The 24,586-nt window shown below is 42.4% G+C and overlaps 1 protein-coding gene across 2 annotated transcripts in view; it reads left to right on the top strand.

Annotated features, from left to right (window-relative positions):
- Window positions 1–16,652: 16,652 nt before the first annotated feature.
- The window catches only part of AGK (acylglycerol kinase), a 99,861-nt gene continuing 91,927 nt past the window's right edge, over window positions 16,653–24,586 (top strand). The window contains exons 1-2 of one of the 2 annotated variants that reach the window (XM_020997957.2): window positions 16,653–16,757; window positions 23,635–23,767. In XM_020997957.2, coding sequence (XP_020853616.1) covers window positions 23,667–23,767 — 101 coding nt within the window. In that variant the 5' untranslated portion in view covers window positions 16,653–16,757; window positions 23,635–23,666. Of the gene's footprint in view, window positions 16,758–16,791; window positions 17,086–23,634; window positions 23,768–24,586 lie in introns of those variants that run through there. The other variant, XM_020997958.2, reaches the window with a different exon arrangement.

Below are 24,586 nucleotides of genomic sequence, written 5' to 3'. Positions count from 1 at the left end.
AGAGGTCACTCTCCTTAAAGCTGCATTCTCCCTCAGCTGACAGTCTTTCTCTATCCAAGTCAGTCTAGAGGGTGTTCTCCACTACGTACGGTGCAAAGGTAATGTCCAGTAGCTTTCTCCTAAAGATATATGGTTGATAGGAGGAGGAGGAGGAGAGATGAGATATTCCTCCCTATCCCCCCTTGCTATAGTCTCCTCCACAGGTTCCTACTGGTTTGAAATCTCTCCCAGTCTTGAACTACTTCTCTAAATACTGTACGTTTCCCTCTAGACAAATTGCTGCTGCCATACTCTCTCTGAGCCTTAACTGACTTCCATGACCTCCTCAGGGTTTATCTATTTCAAGTCCCCAGATGTGTGGCTAATTTGTTTGCTCAACCAATTCCTTCAATTCCTTTCTGGATGCAATCAGAGATGTAGGTGTTCACTGCATAAAGAGATCAGGGCTAGAGACATCTTTAAATTTAGTTTAATACCTCATTAACATTCTGTGATTATATTTTATCTTTTGACTATAACTGGGGGGAGGGGCAGAGTGGGGTACCACCTACCACTCCCTTATCAATCTAATGTAACATCCTTTCTGGGATTCACTCCCCCAACTTGAACTTACAATCAAGGTTTGGAGTCCAAAGAGGGTTGACTGTCTACTATTATCAGGGTTCTAGGAGGAACCCTATGGGGCTGAACTTTTAGTACTATTGCTTTAAAGCCCCCACTGGTGTGCTCCTTATTAAAAATCAGGCAGGTGATTCAATTGGCTTTTAGAAAAAGTGTTTAATGAGATGGTAAAGTAAGAAAAGTTTTCCTTCAAACCTGGGGCACGCTATTCTACAAGTATACACAATGTCTGTGGGGAAAGTAGACTCAAACATAGTACGAAGGCAGTAGATTAAATTTTTTAAAATGTCTAGCAAAAGGATGCCTCCTATCTCCTTCCCCTGGAAATCTTCTTCTCTCTTTGTACAATCCTAATGATATTTCCCTTAAGTATAGCTCTCTGCTGGGCTCCAGTAGTCCCTGACATGGTCCGCAGCCAGAATTTCTCTCTGCCATGAGGGGTCATGCTCCCTGAAGTTGTAGTTGAATTGCTTCAGATAACTATCATTCCATATACAATTGTAGTTATTTCCATTGCTACTGGCCGCTACCACTCCGATGGATGCTGACTGCTACTGGGTCCATTCAGATCTGGCTACTGATGGACTTTCTGGTCTTATGGACATGTCCATCTCAGAATATTTATTTGCCTAAAATCAGGAAAGAACAAATACAAAGAAACAGAGGATGCCAGGTACTCACAGCCACCATGGCCAAGTTGGAGACAAGGCAGCCTCCTTTCCTCCACTCAGCTCTCAGAAAGGCTACTCAAAGTAGCCCTGTCTCCTCAGAGTTTCAGAGGCAAAAGAGTGACAAAGGGGCAGCTCACTTCTTATGTCTGCCCACTGGGCCCTGGCTCAGTAACCCCTGGATCATTAGTTCTTTTGCTTCAGGAGTAAACTAGAAGACTTTTTCTTTTCACACAGTGCAAGCCAATCAGTCACACATGACTGGGAACAGGGTCTCCCAAAGTTTCCATATGGTCATCTAGACTGGAATCAGGTGGAGAACAGCCCTGAATTTCCCAAGGACTGGACCCCATAGACCAGTTCACTCCTAATTACACTAAGAAATGACAAAATTAAGCAAAAAGGACAAAGTTATTTTCTTCCACACTCCTCAGTCCATTGAGATTACCCTTAGAACACTGAGTAGTAACTGCCCTCTGGGCACTTGACCTGCAAGGGCAGGTTGAGGGAGTGAGCCCAGAGCAGGTGCTACATATTCCTGATGTCCCCAAAATCTGTCACAGTGTCTGACACATGGTAGGAACTTGATTAATTCTAGTTGCCTGCTTCCTCACTTCTTCTACTATGTACAAAGCACTGTACTAGGGGCAGCTAGGTGGTGCAGAAGATAGAGCACCAGCCTTGAAGTCAGGAAGACCTGAGCTCAAATCCAGCCTCAGACCAAACACTTGACACTTACTAGCTGTGTGACTCCGGGCAAGTCACTTAACCCCAATTGCAAAAAAAAAAAAAAAAAAGAAAAGAAAAGAAAAAAAAAAGAGCACTGTACTAGGCTCTGGAGGAACAAAGAAAAAAAGTGAAATCATCCCCTTCCTCAGAGAGGTTAAATTCTGCTGTTGGCCATCTGATAGCTTGGAAGGCTCTGGAGTATTCCTTGGCAGAGTCTCCAGTCCTGAGGACTGGTTATACAAGGCCTGAGGCCAGTTCAGGCTTGCTCTGGGGTCTTTTCTGGGTAAGAAAACATTTCTACACAATGCATTTAGTTAGTAACCTTGCTATTTTTGTGCTGACAGCAAACTAGTGAGTTATAAACGTATTGATTTCTTATTACTAAAGTCTCTTCTTCCTCCACTGAGGGCCGATTCCAAGGGCCTAGAGATGACCCTGAGCTTTCGATGCCAATGCTATTGAAGCACAAAGCCTTAAAGACCTCTGGGATGCCCAATAACCTACTATGCATCTGGAGGGAAAGGGCAGGGAAGGGAATAAGCATTTATGTAGTGCCTACCATGTGCCAGGCACTGTGCTAAACGCTTTACAAATATTATTTTGTTTTATTGTTACAACAACCCTACTATTATCTCCATTTTATAGTTGAGGAAACTGAGGCAAACAGAAGTTAAGTGACTTGTCCAGGGTCATACAGATAATAAGAGGCCAGGTTTGAACTCAGGTCTTCCTGACTCCAGCATTCTATGCACTGTGCTGCCTCTAAGACAAGGCTAGCTAAATTCAAAGATCGTCATAAGATTTTCCTTCGTGATGGTAATGATGATGGCCATAGAAACTCCTAAGATTACGTACTTAGGCAATGAGTGGTAGATATATCTTAGTTGGATATTAGAACAAGAAGAGAGGTGATGTAACATACCTGTGAAGGGGGTATTCACCCTGATGAAATCATGGGTCACTTAAAATATGAAAGTGCAAAATCTCTTCTTTTCCTTTCCTTTGCCAGAGTAAATAAAACCATACAGCCCCCAAAATGTATAGCTATGGTATTGCAGATAGGTGGTGCAGTGGACCTGTGGAAGAGGACCAGTCAGGAAGACGTGAGTTCAAATCCAGCCTTAGATATTTAATATTGGTGGGACCCTAGGCAAGTCACTCTACCTTTGTCTGCTATGGTAGTAGTAGTAGTAATAATAACAATGATGATGATGATGATGATGATAATAATAATAGCTAGCATTTATATAGCACCTAGTACATGCCAGACAGTGTACTAAGTGTTTTTCAAATATTATCTCATTTGAGCTTCACAACAACCCTGGGAGGTAGATGCTATTGTTATCTTCATTTTACAGATGAGGAAACAGGTAAATAGAGGTTAAATGACTTGCCCAAGGTCACATAGCCAGTACATATCTGATGCTGGGATTCCATTTAGATCTTCCTGACTCCAGGCCCTGTGCACTATCAGCTTCCTCATCTGTAAAATGGGGATAATAGCAGCATCTATCTCCCAAGGTTGCTGTGAGGATCAAATGTGAGGATCAAATAATATTATAAAGTGCTTTGTAAACCTTGAAGTTCTACATAAGTGCTAGCTATTAGTAGAACAATTTTCCTCTGCCCCTAGAGTCCTGACTGAGGACTCCTCTAACCTCCTGCCCCCAAAAGCTTCCCTACGCATAAAATCAGGTTCCAATGAACATCAAGAAAAATCTGGAAAGGGAAAAGAACTAATGAACTATGCACAGAAGGTGGGGAGAAGCAATCCCATTTTCTTTGCTTTCTTCATTATGGAAGGTTTTCTAGACTGATATTAACATACAAGAGCCCCTAGTCTTTGTTTAGTACTTAATGACAGAGGTTTTCCTTTTTTTTTTTTCCTGAATTACTGCCCGCCTGTCAGTAGCTCAGGGTTTGTAGGAAAGTAGTTGTTCCTAGTCATCATGTGTGGCTCTGATGTCAAGGCTAAGGAGGATAGATGCAACCCCTACAAAAAAGTGTGTTCTAATTACTGTCAGAAGACCTGACTTTGAATCCCAACTCTTAGGCCCTCTAGCTGTGTGACCATGGGAAAATCACTTAACTGCTCTGAGTCTCAGTTTCCCTGTTTGTAAAAATGAGTTGGTCTGGAAGGAGGAAAGAGTGGAAAGAACAATGGATTTTAGGTCGGAGGACCTGAATTCAATTTAGTTATCTCACCTACTACCTAAGTGACCTTAAGCTTCATCTTTCGGGGCCTCAGTTTCCTCATGTAAATGAGGCTTAGACTTCATGGGAAAGGAGAGGCTTAGACCAGATGACCTTGAAGATCTCCTCCAGCTCTGTTTCTGATCTCATGGCAGCTGTAGAGAGAGTGCTGGACCTGGAGTGAGGAAGACCTGAGTTCAATTCTAGCATCAGATATTTTACTAGCTGTGTGACCCTGGACGAGCCAAGTAACGTGTTTGCCTCAGTTTACTCAAAGCCAAACGGGCATAACAACAGCACCTACCTCCCAGGATTATTGTGAGGATCAAATGAGATTCTATTTTGTCCAGTGCTTAGTACAATGTGTGGCACATAGTAGGTGCCTTATAAATGTTTATTCCCTTCCTTTCATGGAGTATCCCTTCCTTCCAAAATCCTTTTCAGCTCTAAATCCTTTTTTTTTTTTTGGAGGGAATTGTTGTTAAAGAGAAATCGGTGTCACAGTGAAAAGAGCACCGCATTTAGAATTAGGAAACCTGGGCTCTGGTCTCCATTCTAATATGTTTTGTTTTGTGGCCATGGACAGAAGTCATTTAACTTTTCTGAGTCTCTGTTTCCTCATTTGTGAAATGTGGATGATGATATTTGCACTTGAGAGTCCAGCATGGAATAGTGGATAGAACACTAAACTCTGAGTCAGGAAGCCCTAGCTATGTTCATGTCCTGCCTCTGACATATACTAGCTGGATAAGTCACTTGACCTTTCAGTATATCAGCCAACTTTCAAAGAATAGAAGTTGTAGAGCAGGTTTTATTCTGCATTGATATAAACTCTCTCGATATGTACTTAGACATATATGTATATGTATATATATGTAACATGTGAATAACAATTTATGTTTAATATATATGTAATATATGTAATGTGCATATAATATGCAGAATGTATAATCTGTTTTATACATATAGTATATGTGGACAACTAGGTGGTCAGCAAATAGAGTGCCAGGTCTGGGATCAGGAAGATTCATCTTGAGTTCTTGAGTTCAAATCTGGCCTCACATACTTACTAGCTGTGTGCCCCTGGGCAAGTCACTTAACCCTGTATGCCTCAGTTTCCTTATCTGTAAAATGAGCTGGAGAAAGAAATGGAAAACCATTCCAGTATCCTTGCCCAAAAAAAACCCAAATGGGGTCATAAAGACTTGGATACAAATGAAAATGACTGAACAAGCGTGTCTGCATTTAGATGTGTTATAAACCATAAAGAGTTATGTAAATGTGAATGATTGATAACACTGAAGTGCTGAAGATGTGGGACTCATAAGAGCCTATTTGGTAGGCCCCAAGATTCAGGCAGCCCCTAGCTACAAGCTTAATGCCTCAGGCAAGAGCCCTCACTAAGTCTCAGCCCCTGTGTGGTATCGTACAGCAAACTACCGAGCATTGCAGAGAGACAATTTGCATTAGATTCAAGTTATAACATTCCCAAGATCGCTAACAATCATGGAGATAGTTAGAGGATGCTGGCCCATCAGCCACAGGCCGAGTTAAAATACGTTTATGCGGTATTCAGGCTCAATTTTCTTTTCACCACCTGGTCTTGAGAGCCACCTAGTGGTCAGTATTCCCAGCTTGCCAAAAGCTTTTGGCCCAGCAGCAAAGAAAGCCAAATCTTAGGATTTGGGCCTACTCTCAAGGATTACGGTGATGCTTGCTGGAGCTGTGATGGGACACCTTATAGAAATACCATATAATTGAGAACATAAGGATTTATGTCAAAAAAGGGAAAAAAAAGACCATTTCCCACAACACTATACTACAGTAACCTGGGATAATGAATGAGCATCACACCTGGCATCAGGAGGCCCACGTGTGAGCTCTGGCTCCATTACAAACTACTTGTTAGTGGAACTCAGAGTTTAGTGTTCTATCCACTATTCCACTATACAAAAGCCTCATCTGTAAAATGTTAGAGTGAATGTCCTCTGAGGTCTTTTTTTGTTCTAAATTCCTTGATCTAAATAAGGTCCCCTCCATAGCCAAAAGTCTTTGATCCAATAAATATATATTGCTACTCATCTTTCCTCCCCCCCCCAAGTTACTGCTGACTCAGGAGCAGCAGGACATGCATTGCTCCCCCAAAGTAGGGACAGCTTCACTTTGCAAAGAAGAATTTGTTATATTTTCAGTATAGCAGACTCTCAGTATTCCATGGAAAATAGGTTCCAAAGTTCCCTGAGGATAAGGAAAGGTTCTATTGGGGGTGAGGGGAAAGGAGGCAAATAGTTTCTTTCTGCCTATGTAGACATATAAAACTCTATTTTCTCTTTGCCCTTGCTTCTTTCTATCACTGGGGAGAGGCCGAGATTGGATGGGAGAAATGCTAAATGCTAACCACCGAGCTTGAATTGGACTATTCCAGATAAGGAGTGAAATGAATTAGATTTACAACATTTCAAACTTAAGCATTGGCAAGCCACAAAACACGTGCCGGAGACAAGGTGACTCATGGTTTTCAATGGCGTGTAGACTGCTAACAGTTCTCTAAAAAAATGACAAAGTTGATAGGATGCAGCAGCCTAAAATCCTACAGGAGCAAGTCAAGTTGGTAAGGAGGAGGAGGACATGAGAAGCTCTCAAGAATGAAATTCAGAAGACAGAAAAATAAATGATTCTGATGAACAAAACACAAAGTTAACTAAAGCCATACAGAGGAGCCATTAACTACCTCAGATTTTTATTAGACATATAGAAAATATGAAAGCAAGGTTGAAGGAGAAAATGACCACAGAGGTGCCACAAAGTCCTTTATAAATAGTGTAGAGGGAAAAGTCAAAAGCAGAGGGTTACAGCCAAGGCTTGACGCCCAAGGTGCTGACATTGGGGTGGGGAGGGAGACCTTTCCTCCCTCCCACAGCCTTGGTACATTTTACTTGTTACAATAGGGGCTGGAGGGAAAGGAGGAGGAAGGAGAATACGGGGTTATGGGTCAGCAGAGACTAGGGAAGGATGGGAGACAAGCCAAACACTGCCTTAGACTGCCTGTAGCCATGAACAGAATATTCTCTGTGCTGCCGCTACATCATTCCCCAATCCCACCACAACTGATTTTGCTCTGTGTGAAAAAATTCCTAGTTATACTTCTGAGTGCTAAAACTCAGAATCAGCTGAAGCTGGCATTTGAAAGCGAAAAACAACCAAAAATCAACTGACATTAGGTATTCTACAGTAGGAAAAACCCCGTCATATCCCTCAGCCCCCAAATCCTCCATTGCAAATGCTCCCCAAGGGCAGCTAAAGAGCTGATGAATTCAGAAACATATTTTCTTTTCATTCTTTCTCCTTTTTTTGGACGCGGTTAATGCAGGAATTTGTTTTGCATGACTATACATATTTGTAAGGGGGTTTGTTTTTCTTGCCTTCTCAATAGGTGGGGGAGTGAAAAGAAAAATAAATATAGAGTAAAAATAAAATAAAATTGAATTTTTTAACAAGGGAGAGATGGGGCAGCTAGGTGATACAGTAGAGAGAGCACTGGCCCTGGAGTCAGGAGGAGCTGAGTTCAAATCTGACCTCAGACACTTGACACTTACTAGCCGTGTGATCCTGAATAAGTCACTTAACCCCATTGCCTAGCAAAAGGAAAAGAAAAAAACAAGGAAGGGAGAAGGGAATAAGTATTTATATAGCACCTGACAAATACTAACTCATTTGACCCTCTCAACATCTCTATGAAATAGATGCTATTATGATCCCCATTTTATAGTTGAGGAAACTGGGCAAACAAAAGTTAAGTGGCTCACCCAGGATCATACAGCTAATCTGTGTGTAATTAGTCTGAGGCTAATATTTGAACTCTGGACTTTCTGTCTCAGGCCCCAGTACTCTATTAACTGGGCCACCAGCTGATACAATTCCTGAATAAAGGATCTTTTCCCATGGGGGTCTTCTCTTGTCTGCAGCAGCCCTTCTGCTGGTCTGAGTGACTCCCATGAAGACTGGGGCATCCCCTCCACTTCTAAATGTTCTCCCTAGATCTTTCTGAGTGCCCCAGACATCTGCTCAGTTGAAATCCTGAAGTCCTACGTAAATGGGAGCTAATATTATTAATGAAATTCCTTTCTCAGAGTCCACAGCCCTTGCATTAATGGGCTAGACTCCTTTTCAATCTGTCTCTCACCTGTTTTCAGCTTCCTTTATAGGGTTCCAAACCTTTGGTACTTTCCTCCTTAGTCTCCATTTTCCATCTGTGGCTCTGCTTCCTTTTGACTCTAGGCAACATTGTGTCCCAACCCACCCTCAGATTTCGTAGCTTCCTTTTGTGTGCTGGCTTCCCTGAGGGCAGGAACTGTCTACCTTTTTCTAATTTTATCCCTGAAGCTTAGCACTGTGCCTGGCACTTAGTAGGTGCTTAATAAATGTTGATTGAATTGAAAATTGAATTGAAATACCTGCAACTAAATCCCTTTGGGGCCTTCTCTTCTAGACTATAGGAAATCCAATAGTTCTGACTATCATCAGAGAGAGAGAGAGAGAGAGAGAGAGAGAGAGAGAGAGAGAGCGCGCGCACACGAGCTAGCAAGCCACTTAATGTACACATAGCTTCCTTCTTACTTCCCTTATACTCAGAATTTTTAAAATTTTACTTATTTTATTCTGAACTTAAGAAATAAAACAAGCATTTCCATAACATAGTAGAATAGGGGGAAAAAAGATTATTGTACATGACGCTGCAAATCTATTATGTACAATTTGATATTCCTTTTAAATATACAATAAAGTTAACATCTAAATTTCTTTTTTATTCTTTTTTCCCTTTTTTTCTTCCCCTTCCCCCAGTCCCCCAGATGACTACCATTAGACACAAATATGTGTGATTGTATGCAGGTATATATATATGGGGGGGGGGAGAGGTGTGCGCACATTCCCCAAAACAGAGTTTGTTCTAAGAAAGATAAACGATTTAGGTTGTATGTCAGTGTTTTAATTTCTCTCACAGGCTGGAGATGTGCATTGCATGGGAGTGACAGCTTCCTTTATAGGAACTGGCTCAATTTGGGATTTGTGGGTACAGGGTTATATGCCCTTTGAAGAGTAGGTGTTCCCAAGGGGTGCCAATCAACTCTGATTGGTCAGCACACTGGGGGGTAGGCTATATTAAAATGAGGGTCTTTGAGTATGTAGTTTAGGTCACTTAATCCTGGTACAATACCTTTTCAACAGGGGCTGCGATCAAAAGTACCTATTCTATCAGACACCCCCCCTACCACCACCACACACACACACACACACACACACACACCCCATTCCAGACCACTCCTAGCCTTGGGCTATCTGGGAAGAAGAATCTGTCTCCACCTAAACCGGAGCAGATTAAATCAATTCAGGTCTGGGGTAGAGTTTGACCAGGATAAGACTCAGTGCAATCTCATCATCAGTGATATCTTTCTGAAGAACTTTTCAGAAAGGACTGGGGGGAGAGAGGGAGCTCTGAGTTTAGAAATCATTTTTCACAATATATATATATTATATATACATTATATATATATTATATATATATATATAATATATATATGTAAAACCATTCTATGCATACTTCTAGTTACTTCTTTCTCTGGAGGCAGATAAGCCCTTCCTTCATATGTCCTTTGTAATTAATTTGGGTATTTATAATAGTCAAAATGACTTAGTTGTTCTTAAAACAATATTGCTGTTACTGTATATGATGTTCTCTTAGTTCTGCTCATTTCACTCTTCATTATTTGGTGCAAGCCTATCCATGTTTTTGTAAAATCATCAAGAATAAGGTTTTGAAGTCCATTTCCCAAAAGGCTTCAAATCTCTCAAGTATGAGCCATGTGAGTGTGTGGGACAGCGACCCCAACCCAAATTAAACTCAGAGACTTCTCAAGGTGGAAAGCAAAGGTTACCTTTATTATAATCTCGGGAGATGGCTGTGTGCTCCTCAGATACAGTGGGGAGGAAGAGGAGAGAGGGAGAGAGGGAGAGAGAGAGAGGAGAGAGAGAGAGAGAGAGGAGAGGGAGAGGGAGAGAGAGGAGAGAGAGAGAGAGAGAGAGAGAGAGAGGAGAGAGAGAGAGAGAGAGAGAGAGAGATGCATAACAGGGGCCACCTTATAAAAACAATTCTCTGCCCACCACCAAAGTCTCCACCCACTATGCAAACAAGTCTCCACCCACCACTATCCCTTACTCCCTTAACTGGGGGTAGGCTTACATTCTAACTGGGAGGTGGGGCTTACATTCTAAGCTCAAAAGTTTCTTCCTATCCCCTCAACTGGGAGGTGGGGCTTACATTCTAGGCACAAAATTCAAAGACAAGGAAAGAGGCCGGATGCCAAGGGCAAACGGCTCAGGTTGGGGGTGGGGCAGGGCTTATTCTTTCTGTTAAGTGCTTTAAAACAGGGTCTGAGTCGGGGAGGATTTTGAAAGTAATAATCAAGAATTATTTGACCCTTTGAGGAGACTTCACTTCTGAGAGTTCATTTCTCACACTACCTTCTGAACTCATTACCTTAATTACACTGAGAAGTCTTCACTGGGACATCCCATTCATGAGGGTGAGGGAAGATGTGAGCACTCTGCATTCTTACTATAGGTAAACAGGAGTATGATAGTTCTAACCCACCATCATTAGATGACGCTATGGATAGACTTGGACCTAGAGTCAGAAAGACCTGAGTTTGAATGGCTCCCTCAGACACTTACTAGGTATGTGATCCTGGCCAACTCTCAGCATCAGTTTCCTCATCTGTAAAATGGGTGTAATAGAAGCATTTACCCCATGGGATTGTTGTGAGGGTTAAATGAGATAATATGTGTAAATTGCTTTGCAAACCTTAAAGTGGGGTGTAAATCCTAGTTATTATTATCAGTAGGACATGGGCTTTGAATTATTTTTCTAACCATTGCCTGGATTTTCTTGCTAATCTAGCCATTCTTCTTCTTTTAATCCCGTTGGATACATATGACATGGGATATATTTGTGGCTGTGTAATTGAGTAAACTTAACTGGCTTTCACATACGTTAGACCCTACATCCTTAGCTTTATTACCTATTTGTTATCATTACCTGTCTGAGGCATGCCACTTATAGCTCCAAAGGGCTTTTAAGTAAGGTAGTTGACCTAGACCATGATTTAATTCCTCTGGACCTTGGTGCCCCTCAGGTATTGTTCTATTGAAATAGTCAAGGGGCAGAGGTGAGATACAGGATGAGGATGATGAAAGTTTCACAAGGAAAGGATGGATTGTGGGAAGTAGACTATCCCACAGAAGAGTGGAAGACCAGATGATAGGTAGCAAATCTAAGGTATGATTGTCATACAATTGTCATATGATTGTCATCCAAGTACTTAATACTTGAATTGATAAGTGATTTTGTCACTATGGGTATCCCCTCTACTTATGCAGATTCCAACCACTCTTTGCCTTCCCATCTCATGCATTCTTATCTAGGTCTTTTCAAAATCTTACATATTTTTGTTGTTATTCAGTTGTTTTCAGTAGTGATTTTCACTCCATTTGTGGTTTTCTTGGCAAAGATACTGGAATGGCTTGCCATTTCTTTCTCCAGCTCATTTTACAGAAGAAGAAACTGTGGCAAGCAAGTGACTTGCCCAGGATCACAGAGCTAGTAAGTGTCTGAAGTCATATTTGAACTCAAGCTTTCCTGATTTCAGTCTGGTATTCTAATCCACTGTGAAGAAGAGGTTTTGAATGCCATTAGGCTCCTTTCGTGTGGCAAAGCACATGGTGCTGATTCTGTTCCAGCCGAGATTTACAAGGTAGGGGGATCCGTTGCTCATACAAAAGCTGACTGAAATTTTCCGGGTTATATGGCAAGAGGAGATTATGCCAGAAGTTTAAGGCTGCCTCCATTGTCCATCTCTATAAAGGTAAAGGAAATAAGTTGTTCTGTGACAATCAGAAGGGGGTCTCTCTCTTAGTCATTGTTGGCAAAAATCTTGCCAGGGTCCTCCTTATTAGGCTGATCATTCACCTGGAAGATGGTCCTCTAGCTGAGAGCCAGTGTGGCTTCAGAAAGGGCCAAGGAACAGTCAATATGGTATTTGCTGCCTGACAACACCAGGAGAAATGCCAAAAGCAGAACAGAGGTCTCTATACAACATCTGTAGATCTGACCAAGGCCTTTGATGCAGTCAGTCAGGAGGGCTTTTGGAAAATTATGTCAAAATTTGGTTGCCCAGAGAAGTTCTTCAGTATTGTACATCAATTTCATGACTTCATGCTTGCCAGGATTCTGGATAATGGGTGATGTTCTTGTACTTTCCCCAGTCACCAGTGGAGTGAAACAAGGTTGTATGCTTGCTCCCATACTTTTTAGCCTGATGTTTTCAGCCATATTATCAAACACCTTCAATGAAAATGAACGCCGCATCAAGGTCAGCTATCGCACTGATGGCAAATTCTTCAACTTGTAAAGGCTGCAAGACAAGACCAAAGCGGAGAGAGTGTTGGCGTGTGATTTTTTTTTGTTTGCATATGATTGCGCACTCAATGCAGCCTTTGCAGCTCAGATGCAACAAAGTATGGATCATTTCTCTGTTGCCTGTGCTAATTTTGGTCTAACAATTAATACCAAGAAAACACAGGTGCTCCATCAGCCAGCACCACACCATCCATCTATGGAACTATTGGTTACAGCAAATGGAGAAGTTTTGAATGCTGTGGATAAGTTTGCTTACCTTGGCAGTATACTTTCTAGGGATGTACATATTGATAATGAGGTTGAGGCACGCATTGCCAGAGCTAGCTCAGTGTTTGGGAGGCTCTGAAGGGAAGTGTGGGAGAGAAGAGGTATTAGACAGATTACCAGACTGAAGGTCTATGGAGCCATTGTGCTGACCTCATTGTTGTAAGCTTGTGAAACCTGGACAGTGCATCAGTGCCAGGCCAGGAAACTGAATCGCTTCCATTTGAATTGTCTTAGGAAGATTCTGAAGATCACCTGGCAGGATAAGATACTAGACACTTAGGTCCTTTCTCGAATTAAACTGCCAAGCATTCAAACTCCACGGCAGAGAGTGCAACTCCAATGGGCTGGCCACATTGTTAGAATGCCAAACCCACGCCTGCCTAAAAGACAATTTTATGGAGAATTCACACAGGGCAAGTGCTCACATGACGGTCAGCGTTACATGGACACTCTCAAGGTCTCTCTTAACTTTGGAATTGGTTATGTGGCATGGGAGACACTGCCACAGGGCCACCCAGCATGGTGTGCCCTCATCAGACAAGGTGCTGTGCTCTATGAGCAAAGCAGAATTGAAGTAGCTCAAAAGAAATGAGATTTGCAAATTTAGAGAATCCATCCCAAATGTTCACATGGACTATTTTTGCCTGACCTGTGGTAGAGCATTCCGAGCTCATATTGGTCTGATCAGCCACAGTCAGAGGCACTGTAACTTGACTCTAGCCCAGTGATGTCATTTTGGTTCTCTTTGAGAATGAAGGACAACAACCAAGTCACCTAGCTGCCCATCTTACATATAAGATAATAGCTAGCATTTATATAGTAGAAGATTTTTTTTAAAAAGCTAGCATTTATTAAACACCTACTACATGCCAAGCGTTTAAGAAATATTATTTCATTTGATCCTCGCAACAAACCCTGGAAGGTAGGTACTATTATTATACCCATTTTATAGATGAGGAAACTGATGTTAAATGACTTGCCCAATGTCACATAGCTAGTCAGTGTTAGAGGTAGAATTTGAACTTAAGTCTTCCTGACTCCAGGCCCAATGCTCTGTCTACTCTACCATCTCTCTCTAGAAACTTTCCTTGGATTCTTTTGTCTTAAGGATATCTTGGGGCAGCTAGGTAGCACAGTAGATAGAGCACCCTCCCTGGAGTCAGGAGGACCTGAGTTCAAATCCAGCCTCAGACACCTGATACTTACTAGCTGTGTGATCTTGGGTAAGTCATTTAACCCCATTGCCTAGCCAGAAAAAAAAAGGGTATCTTAATATCCATAATGTCTTAAAGATAAAGATAAACGTAGCATTCAGTTGCTTTTCATCCTTAATACATGGCCAGTCCTTCTCCCATTTGGTTTGTATTATATGTATAACTGGGGCAGCTAGGTGATGAAGTGGATAGAGTGGAGTCAGGAAGACCTGAGTTCAAAGCTGGCCTCAGACACTTACTAGCTGTGTCAACCTGGGCAAATCACTTAACCCTGTTTGCCTCAGTTTCCTCATCTGTAAAATGAGCTGGAGAAGGAAATGGCAAACCATTCCAGAATCTCTGCCAAGAAAACCCCAAATGTGGTTATGAAAAGTTGGAAACGACTGAACAACAACAAAATATGTTTAACTTGGACAAATGCGGCATATAGACAACAAGCCAGGCCCAGAATTTGGTAGGAGCAGGAAGATGACATTTGGGAAACTACAGATCTTTTAATGATCTCATATTGCTCACTGCCACAAAAGTCCTTTTTTAGAATCACAGATGTAGAGCTGAAAGGGACTTCAGAGGCCATGCTGTCCAAACTCCTCATTTTACAGATGTGGAAACAGGTCAGAGGGAAAAAAAGTAAATTGCCTGAAGTGACACAGGGGGTGCCAGAAACAGAATCTGAACTCTTGTCCTCAGACTCCAGAGCTAGTGATCTTTCTACTGTACCCTACAGCCTCCCTCTTTATGATCTCTCATTTCACCAGGCGATGTTATATGGGTGCACATCAGGGAACTCCACAAATATGAGAATAATAAAGCTGGGTTTTAGACTGGTTTGTAGAAATCCTATAAATGAGAGTTACACTAAAAACTGACATCTACATATACTTTAATACATTAGGTCATTTTAGCCTCATAGCAATCTTTTGAGACAGGTACTATACCATCAGGGTCACTATTTTAAATATGAGGAAACTGAAGGTGGATCTTTGTATGACCTAATTTACAAGTAACAAATATCGATTTAAGGCAAAAGTGATCAGAGAGGGAAGATCTTCCTACACGTCTCTCCTCTATTCAGTAGACTCTAGAATCAAATACAGTTATCTCTTCCATATCAAAGGGTGAGGCATTCCCCCCCCCCCCAACCTGGAAAATCCACGTGAAAATTTTTGGGCCTCCTTTTGTACCAGAGAGGATGTCTGAATTGTTTCTTTTTCCTTTATGGGGTGTTTATAATATCTTCTCGTAAAAATTGGGTTTAGTATTTTTCTGTGTTATCTGCTGGCCTTCAAGTGTGGTCTGGGGCTTCCACAAAACTCCTTCAAAATTCCCATTTAATTTCTTACGCCGACCCTCAATATATAGAAACTGTGATGGGGAAAGTCATGATATGGAAGGGATAACTGTACATGTACAGACTCTTCTGTGGAGCTTTCAAAATACTTCATCACCTTGCTCCAACCTTCTGGATTTATTGCTTAGTATCTTCTTCCCCCAGCCCAGACCAAACCGGCCTTCTGTCTGTCCCTCACAAATGAGATTTCCTTCTTCTCAGTCCCTGTCTTTTCAGTGCTCTTCCCTCATGCCTAGAATGCACTCCTTTTTCACCACACGACCACTCTCCAGCTTCCCCTATCTCCTGAAATTACTTTGAATTTATTTTGTATATGAGATACACATGTGTATGTATGTATATGTTCATGTGCTGTTTTTCCTAATGGAAATTAACCTCCCTGAGGCACTGCAGAGTGCCTAGAACATGGTAGACACAATTATTTTTATTGGTTGATTCTTTTTTACAACATGACTGAAAGGCAGGCAACTCTGTGTTAGGAAAACCTGGGTTTAAATCCCACCTCAGACACCCACCAACTCTGTGACCTTGAGTCACTTAAACTCTCTGTGCCTCAGTTTCCTCATCTGTGAAATGAGGGGTTGGACTAAAGTCTCTTTCAGCTGAAAAGCAACGGATCCTATGTCCATTGTGCCTTCGGGAAAACGGAAACACTGCTTGAATGACCTGCCCCAAACTTAAATTCATGTGGATGGAGTGGAGGAGAGGGAGGTAGGGTGGGGGAAGTGAGAAGAAGGAGGAGGAGGTGAGAGAAAGGGAGAGGAGAGGGAAAGAGAGAAAGAGGAAGGGGAGGGAGGGAGGGAAAAAGAGGGGGAGGAAGGAGTGAAGGAAGACAAAGAGAGAGGAAGGGGGGAAGAGCAAGAGCAATGGGGGTAGACGGGGAGAAGGAAGAGAGGGAGAGGGAAGGAAAAGAAGTGGGAGAGCTGGAAGGAGTTGAGGGGAGGGGAGGGAAGGGACAGCCAGATGGGAGTGGGTAGGATGCCCTTGATCCCGCCGCCAGGGGAAAAGCAGGGCGGGGTCCCGCGGGCCCGACCATTCCGCGCAGCGGGGGCGGCCTGCCTGAGCCTCGGCCAGGGCGCACCTGCTGCGCGGCGGAACCGAGCGCAGGTGGCCACGGTTTTCCGGGCCATGGGGGGAAGAGCTTAAGTAGGCACACCGGAAGGGCGGCCCGGGACGGAGCGCGTGGGGCGCGGGGTGCGGAGCGAGGCCGGTAGAGGCGCTGGTGGGCGGCGGGGCAGGCGGTGAGTCGGCGCCGGGCCGCCGGGCGGGGAGGAGGACGGGGAGGACGGGTTGGGTGTGCGGCCGGGGAGCGGCTGCTGGCGCAGCGTGGGGTCCCGGCCCCGGTGCAGCTCCTCGGGGGCCCCCTCTGCACGGGGGCAGCCCCACTCCTCCCCACCCCGCCCGGCGGGGGGGCGGCGCGGACTGACTTGTTAGTCTGCGTTCTCGTTCACCTCCAGCTCCTTAGACCCCCCGCTGCGGCCGGACACGCGTGTGGGGAAGGAGAAAAACGGGGAGATCCCCTTGACTTGGCTAGCAGACAGCAACAGACTGGCTTGCACCTCTCCGGTGGCACGTTGCATGGTTTTTTTTCCTTCTCTAGTCACTGTGGTCTACGCACAGGTTTTCTCAATTCTGCTTGATTGTAAAGTGCTTAAGGGCCAAGACTGACTTTATCTTGTGTTCCAGGGCTTCTTCAGCTTTAGTGAATGAATGAGTGAATGAATGACATTACCTTATATTTATGCAATCCTTTTCATTTTCAAAGCACTTTCCGAAGCCATCTACCTTTTTGATCCACCCAAAACTATGCAGGATAGGTATTGTTCCCACTTTACAAATAAGGAAACTGAGGCCCTAGGACTGGGAGTCAGGGTATCAGAATTTCTGGGCTGCCACTGACTTGATGCATGATCTTGAATAATTCACTTAACTCCCTTGGGTCTGTTTTCTCATCTGTTATACAGGGATAATAATATCTGCCCTATTTACCTCTGGTCTTTAGGAAGATATAAGGAGATGGTAGATATCAGAGGTCTTCAGAACATATAAAGTGGTTTGCAAACTAAAGTTATTTGGCCAACTATTTAAAATTGAGGAATTCTGGAGTTAGGGTGGAAAGAGTTCTATCAAGATTTCTGTGTTGAGTATTCAATTTATAAGGCAGATTGTTCAAAGGTAATGAAAGTTAACTGATAATCGCACTGCTTCTTCTGTACCTGTGTTGTTTCTATTATGTGTTAATTCATCCAACTCAAATGATGTCCCAAATGATTCAGGAACAGTTTTTTGAGTTGATATTGTATTGATTCATAGCATTCACAGTATCTTCCCTTTTCTTGGGTAGGATGGAGAAATCCATATGTCAGGAGCTAAGGAATTCTCTCTCTAGATATTTTAGCTACTACGTTCAGGGCAAGGTGCTGGATTTAACCTGAGGGAATCTCAGACAGTTTGAGGGACCTCAGGTACCACGTAGTCCAGACCCTACACAAATAGACTCCCATTCTATCATACTTGACAAGTGGTCATCTGACCTTTGCCTGAAGACTCCTAAGGAAGGGGTGCCCATTACATCTTGGAAGCAGACCATTCTACTTTTGGACAATGCTAACAGTCCTAACTTCAAGCCTAAATTGATCTCTTTGCAGCTTTGACGTATTCATAGTACCTGGTTTTGCCCTTTGTGGCAAAAAGAACAAGTCTAATGCCTCTTCTACATGAGAGCCCTTTCAGATACTTGAAGACAGCTCTCAGGTTCACATTAACTTTCAAGTCAAAGTGATGGTGTGGTTAAGGAAGAGACGACATTTGTTCCTGCTAAGCCTTCCTTATTAAATGATATTAGACCAGTGGTAATGAAAGGGAAGAGCTTCTTACTTTAGTCTGTGTTCATGCATGTGTTAGAAATAGACTGGACACCAAAAATTTAGTATCAAGAAAATTTATTATAAAGAAAGTCCAGAGGATTTAGATGTTTCTGGCCAGAAGTGGGGCTCCTCCCCTCTTCAGGAGAGGTGGGCCCTGAGTGTAAGGGCAAATGTGCTTTTATGCAGTTGAATTCGGTGCGAAACCTCCCAGGCCGGGATTGGTCCATCCCGTTAATGAGGCTCTAATTTTATGCGGGGTGTGTCAGATAATAGTAATGAAGTTCATTAAGCGGGTGCACTAACATTTTTCAGGTGTCCTCAGGTTGACCCTAGCTAGTCTGAGCTGGCTCGACCCCTATCTTGATTTTGGGGTCTTCTTGGAACAATCCACTTACTTCCTATTGGTCAAGCCCAGGCCACCTACAGTGTTCCACCTCCAGGGACCTTTGTTCTTTAAATCTCTGCATTATTCTACCTGTGGAAACATAAGCCCTTCTAACTCTAACACATGTATATGCTGTTTAGCCTACTTAGACTTCGGGTCATCCGCATCTTTGAAGACTGGCATTGTAAGACTCTTAAACATCAAGGGATCTCCAGAAGAACATTTGTATTAAGAAGATGAGTGTTTGCACCAGGGAGTGGGTTGATGTTGTTAAAAGTACTGCACAGTTTTCTAGATATAGTTCAACTTGTTCTCTTCATCCTGTTCATTTCTGGACTCCAATACATTATCCACATGAAGTACCTGTCCTAAACATATGTACTAATGTGATACTTCAGTTAAAGGCCTTGCCTTCAACCTAAATACCATACTCCAGACTAAAGGTGTGGTTTTTTCTTTTAGTTTTTTCCTTCATGGATTGATAATGCTGATACCTTTTGGGTAGTCATGGATTATATTGAGGAGGCTTTGGCTTACCACATTCAGCACTTTGTCTTTCTGAAATGGATACACCTGGAGAACATCTTCATATCTAGGGAATCCTCCCATTTGGTCACTTTACAGAACATCCTCCATTGTTCCTTTGGCAAGCATATTCTCCCTGATTTGTGCCTTGTTGGACAGTGATTAACAGAGGGGCATTGGAGAGTTACCTCTATAGTTGCCTTTATTATGTAATCTTACATGATACTATGGATAGGAGACACCTCATTGGAGGAAGGCCTTTAAAGCTGCATTTTGATCCTCCAAGTCAAGGGTTTCTTGTAACTGATAAATATAATAGGGTCTTGTATTCTTTGCAGCTTTTAGTCAATTAAGGGATTGTAGAGATGTGGCCTGCTATAGAAAAATTTTTTGTAAAAGACTCTGTTCCCTTCTCATAATTTCATAAAGGATACCCTGAAATGTGTATAGACCATTCTCATAAAAACTTGTATAAAGATGAGAAAATGAGCATGTGGGTTGTAGTTGTTAATATCTTCTAGATTGCTTTTTTGGAATATTAATGTCGTCATTGATTTTTTTTCCCATTCTTTTGGTGCCTTTCCCTACCTGAGTTATCTTATAAAATGATCACTAGGATCATAGAATTAGAATTGAAAGGGACTTTGTAGTCCTTTAGTTCCAACCCACTCTTTGTATGGATGAGGAAACTGACGTCTGGAGAAATTAATTAATTTAACAGCATCACAGAAGCAGTTAGTTGTAGAGCTGGGATTTGAACCTAGTAGCCCTGACTCCAAATGCAACCCTGAAAAAAATGATTTTTCAAGCCTGGTCTTCCCCAGTCAGTCCACTGAGCTGTTTCTAACTTAACCATATTCCCTCTTGCTCCTTGAACCCCACTGCATCTAGAAACTTCCATATAGTTCTGTCAGTCAGCAAATGTTTACTAAGTGTACTTGTTGAGCCAGACACTCTGCTAGGTTCTGGGGATGCAAGAACAAATGAAACACTTCTTGCTTTGGCAGAAGCAGCTAGGTTGCACAGTGGACAGAGCGCTGGGCTTGCAGTCAAGAAAACCTAAATTTGCATCTGATCTCACACGCTTACTATCTGGGTCACCTTGCTCAGCTGTAAAATGATGATCATAATAGCAACCTATCCCTCAGAGTTGTTGTACAGATCAGATGAGATAATTTAAAAAAAAACTTGGTACAGTGTCTGGCACATCGTAGATGCTTTAAAATGCTTGTTCTTCTCCCTTCAAGGAACTTGCATCTTAGATTGGAAACTTCCAGTTTCCTAATTCATTGGTAGCTCTCTGCTTTCACTTTAGTTGTGGGAAAACAATCTGACTTGTCTGAGTGGGATTCCTCTGATGGTCATAAATACCTGAGTTACCCTAAAGCATGGAGTGAGGATACCCCGAGGAATTTGAGATCATACCAGACTTCTTTCCCTGAAGTCCATTGTATCCAAGGTTACCTGATGAAATCTTGGTTGTTTCCCAGTCTTGTCCTTCCCAGTCCCACTTTAGAGGTATCAGATCTGGCTCTAAGGTGGGGAAGTTGTCTTGGCCCCAAGGATGGAAGAATGTCATTGAGTTGCTTTTGGGGGTTGATTTACCCTAGTTCAGAGAATTGCTCAAGTACCTTTTATTTGTTGACCCCACCTCTCCTTCCCTCTTCCTTCTGTGGGCCTAGGTAAGCCATGTAACCTTTTCTTAAGGGTGCTGAATGAAAGAGCATGGCTGCTTTTTCGAATTCTTCCGTGAAGCCTCCTATTCTTAGCAACAGGCCCTGACTGCTTTTATGATTCTGGTTCCCCAGCACAAATTTCCTTTATGTTTACTTAACTGGTTTGCCCCCTCTTTCTGCCTTTGTCTTCTTAAATGCCGTACTTCCTTGTATAGCACAGAAGGGCCTGGGATAGTGGGTTTTAAATGTCCACTGTCATTCATTGTAAAAATAAGTGATTATAAAGTACTGACAGCATTTGTTTCATTTTCCACTTGGTTGTGCTGTCAGCAGTTACTGGCTTCTTTTGCAGGGGTATTTCATTGTTTTGGAGGTGATTCTGTTTATGCTTCAGGTACAGTATAGGACTAAGAACATGAGTAGGAGGGACCAGTAATTGACAGGAGACAGTACTCCCCCCCAAAAAAAAAGCCTTTTTCTTGGTGACTGTACATATGCACAAAGTGTAAATAATAAACGAAGTGAACTCTAGAACCTAAGGCAAGGAGGCAAACTCATCCTCATTGTTTCAGTGAGATTTGGTAGAATAAAATTTGTGATCGGGAAATGGCTCTAGAAGGATTCCTTTTAATAATAAGGAAAAGAATAAATGTTGAAGTAATTTGTTTATTAAGAAGATACATGAGAAAGTTCAGGAACTGGAAGAGAAGTTATTATGGAGAACATTTGGATGAGAATCGGTGGAGGAAGAAACAAGTATTTTTTTTTTATGAGTATGTTCTAGACCGGGGTGAGGAACCTGCGGCCTCAAGGCCGCTTGTAGCCCTCTTGGTCCTCAAGTGTGGCCCTTTGACTGAATCCAAACTTCACAGAACAAATCCCTTTAATAAAAAGATTCATTCTATGAAACTTGTACTCAGTCAAAAGGCTGCATCCGAGGACCTAGAAGGCTACATGTGGCCTCCAGGCTGCAGGGTTCCCCACCCATGCTCTAGACCCATTTGTACAGAAGGAGGAGATAGACTCAGAGTTTAGGAAACTTTACCTGTCGTGGGGGCATGATAGTGTAGGGCTGGGGAACTTTACTTATCAGGACATCTGCTAGAGCACTCTGGCAAAAGCAGAGTGCCTAATGAAACTTTTCACTTTGATTTACTGATAATCTGATTCTTTAGAACATAAAAGAAAATAGTTTAAATCCTTTAATGAGGCATCTGTCCAGATGAAGGAGTCTAATTATCTTGTTCTCTGTCATGGTCAAATCACATGTGGAGTGTTGTTCTGGGCACATTTTGAAAAAGGACATTGAAGGGTAGGGAGTATCCAGAGGTGATAGGACTGTAGACCATATGAAGGTCATTGAATGAACTAGAAATGCTGAGCTTGGTCAACAAGTCAAGTCAACAAGCCTCTGTAAAGTGCTTGCTTTATTTCAGTCACTGTGCCTAGGGATGAAGATAGGAGGTGGTGGAGACGTGACAACTGTTTTCAAATATTTGAAGAAAAAAACCTCGTAGAGAGCATAGACTTGTTTTTCCACAAAGCATATACCCATTAATTCAGGACTGGCTAAACCAATTACAGTACAGAATGTCACAGTGCTGTAAGAGGAGGTGGATATGATGAATACAGAGAATCAGAGAAAGACTTATATGAACTAAAAATAAAAGTTTCCTTTAAAAAAAAGTCACCTTGTTTTTCTCTGCTCCAGAGAACAGAGCTTGGTAATCCTTGATGCCAGGAAAAGACTCCTAATAATTAGAGTTGTTCAGAGTAGAAGTTGTTGCCTTAGAAGGTGGTGCCTTCCCAGGGTGGCTGGAAGAACGATTGTTAGTGGTGTGGTAGAGAAGACAAGGCTGAACTAAATAACTGCCGGTTATTGTTAAGATCAAGTCTTATGCGGAGATTCTTTGATTATTTGAGGGGTTGGGTGAGTGAGGAAGGGAAGGGGAAGACAGTGACGTGAGCAAAAGCACAGAGAGAAGAGAGTAGACTGGAAATGGGGGATAGAGGATAGTCCAGTTTGGTTAGATTCTCAAGTTCATGGAAGGGGAACAGAATAAGGTGAAAAAACAGAGTGAACCTACGGTATAAAAGACTTTTAATGCCACTGGTTTCTATTTTATTTAGTAAGCAGTGGAGTACCACCCCAGTGGTTTTAGTTAGCAGAGTGGCACTCAGAACAATCTTTTAGGAAGATTACGAGTGTTACGTTGGGAAAATTGGATTGGAGAAAGGATAGAAGTAGAGCTGAGTAGGAAAACATTACCGTAGTCTAGGAAAGAAGAGCTAAGTGCTTAATGCCAAGGAGATTGCAGAAGTAAGAAATGAGAGGATCAGTACAAGAGATATCATGGAAGAAGTTTTGACCGACTTGATGGCTGATTTGGATGTGGGCATGCTCTTGAGGAAAGAATAAAAAATTGAGTGTGAGTAACTAGAGAATGGTCATGATTTAAACAGAAAGAGAAGTTAGGGGAAGGTACAGGTTTAGAGAATATTAATTGATTTCAAAATATGTGGAGTGGGCCATCTGGATGGAGATGTACTTTAGGCAAAAATAAGGATTAAAAAGTAAAAAAATAAAAAAGAGGTAGCAGAAAGAATATGAATATCATGTGATTACCCTGGAGACCTTATGCTAATGTCCGCTCTTACCTTCCAGGTTCTGGTAAACTAGCTAGCCTACTAGAGAAGATGACTCAACTTGTCAAAACCTTTCGGAACCATTGGAAGAAAACTACATTTGGTGCCTGCCTGTTGACCTGGGGAGGACATTGGCTGTATGGAAAACACTGGTAATTATCTGATTTTCTTTTTTGGGAAAAATAAAAAAGTGGCTGTAGGGGAGAGGTTGTATAATGAAACTAATTAAAACCGGTTGCACTTTCTATTCTAAATTTGAGTTCTTTTTTTAAAGCTTTTGTAACTAGAGGTTACAGGAAGCTAAGCAGAGTTGTCAATTTAATAAGTCATTATCTGTAGGTTGAAGAACAGATGATGGAGAAGGGCCGTTTTCTGCATTCTAAGTGGGGAAAATTGTCAGAATAGCTTCCTATGATTGGGAGGAATCTAGGCTTAAGGATTTTTGTACTGCTTTCTAGGGTTTCTGCCCCTTTCCTATCTTTCCTACTTTCCCACTCAGAATAAGCTTATAGTGCCTAACCCCCATTTTTTTGCTCCTAAAGGACCTCATCACTCAGCCCCTCCAGTCCATTAGCTTTCCAATGACTGTTGATTCCCTTGTGCCCTTGGCTCTCTGGCCACTTAATGTACTTCACTGCTGCCCTTATTCTGTTCTTCCCCCTTCCTGTGTGTCCCTCCCTAACCTTGTTTGCCTTCGTGTGCTGCTATTTCCTGCCTTCTTTTGGGGTGATATGATGCTGATGGAGAAAGATGCAAATCTCTCCCACTCAAATTCTATAGCTCTTTGTGCTGCTCATCAGTCCTTTTTATTGGTTGCCTGGCACAATCTGCTCAGTAGCTATTCCAGATTTTTTCCACTGTGCTCATTTTCTTATGCAAAATCACAGAATCATGAGATCTTAGCAATCATCTGGTTCAACTTGTCGTTGAACAGGAATCATCTGTGTTCTTTCTGTGACAAGTGGTCTTCA

This window comes from Phascolarctos cinereus, unplaced genomic scaffold (assembly GCF_003287225.1).
Source record: "Phascolarctos cinereus isolate Bilbo 61053 unplaced genomic scaffold, phaCin_HiC Scaffold_1;HRSCAF=81, whole genome shotgun sequence".
NCBI lineage: Eukaryota > Metazoa > Chordata > Mammalia > Diprotodontia > Phascolarctidae > Phascolarctos > Phascolarctos cinereus.
This window is presented reverse-complemented; position numbering and strand designations above follow the sequence as displayed.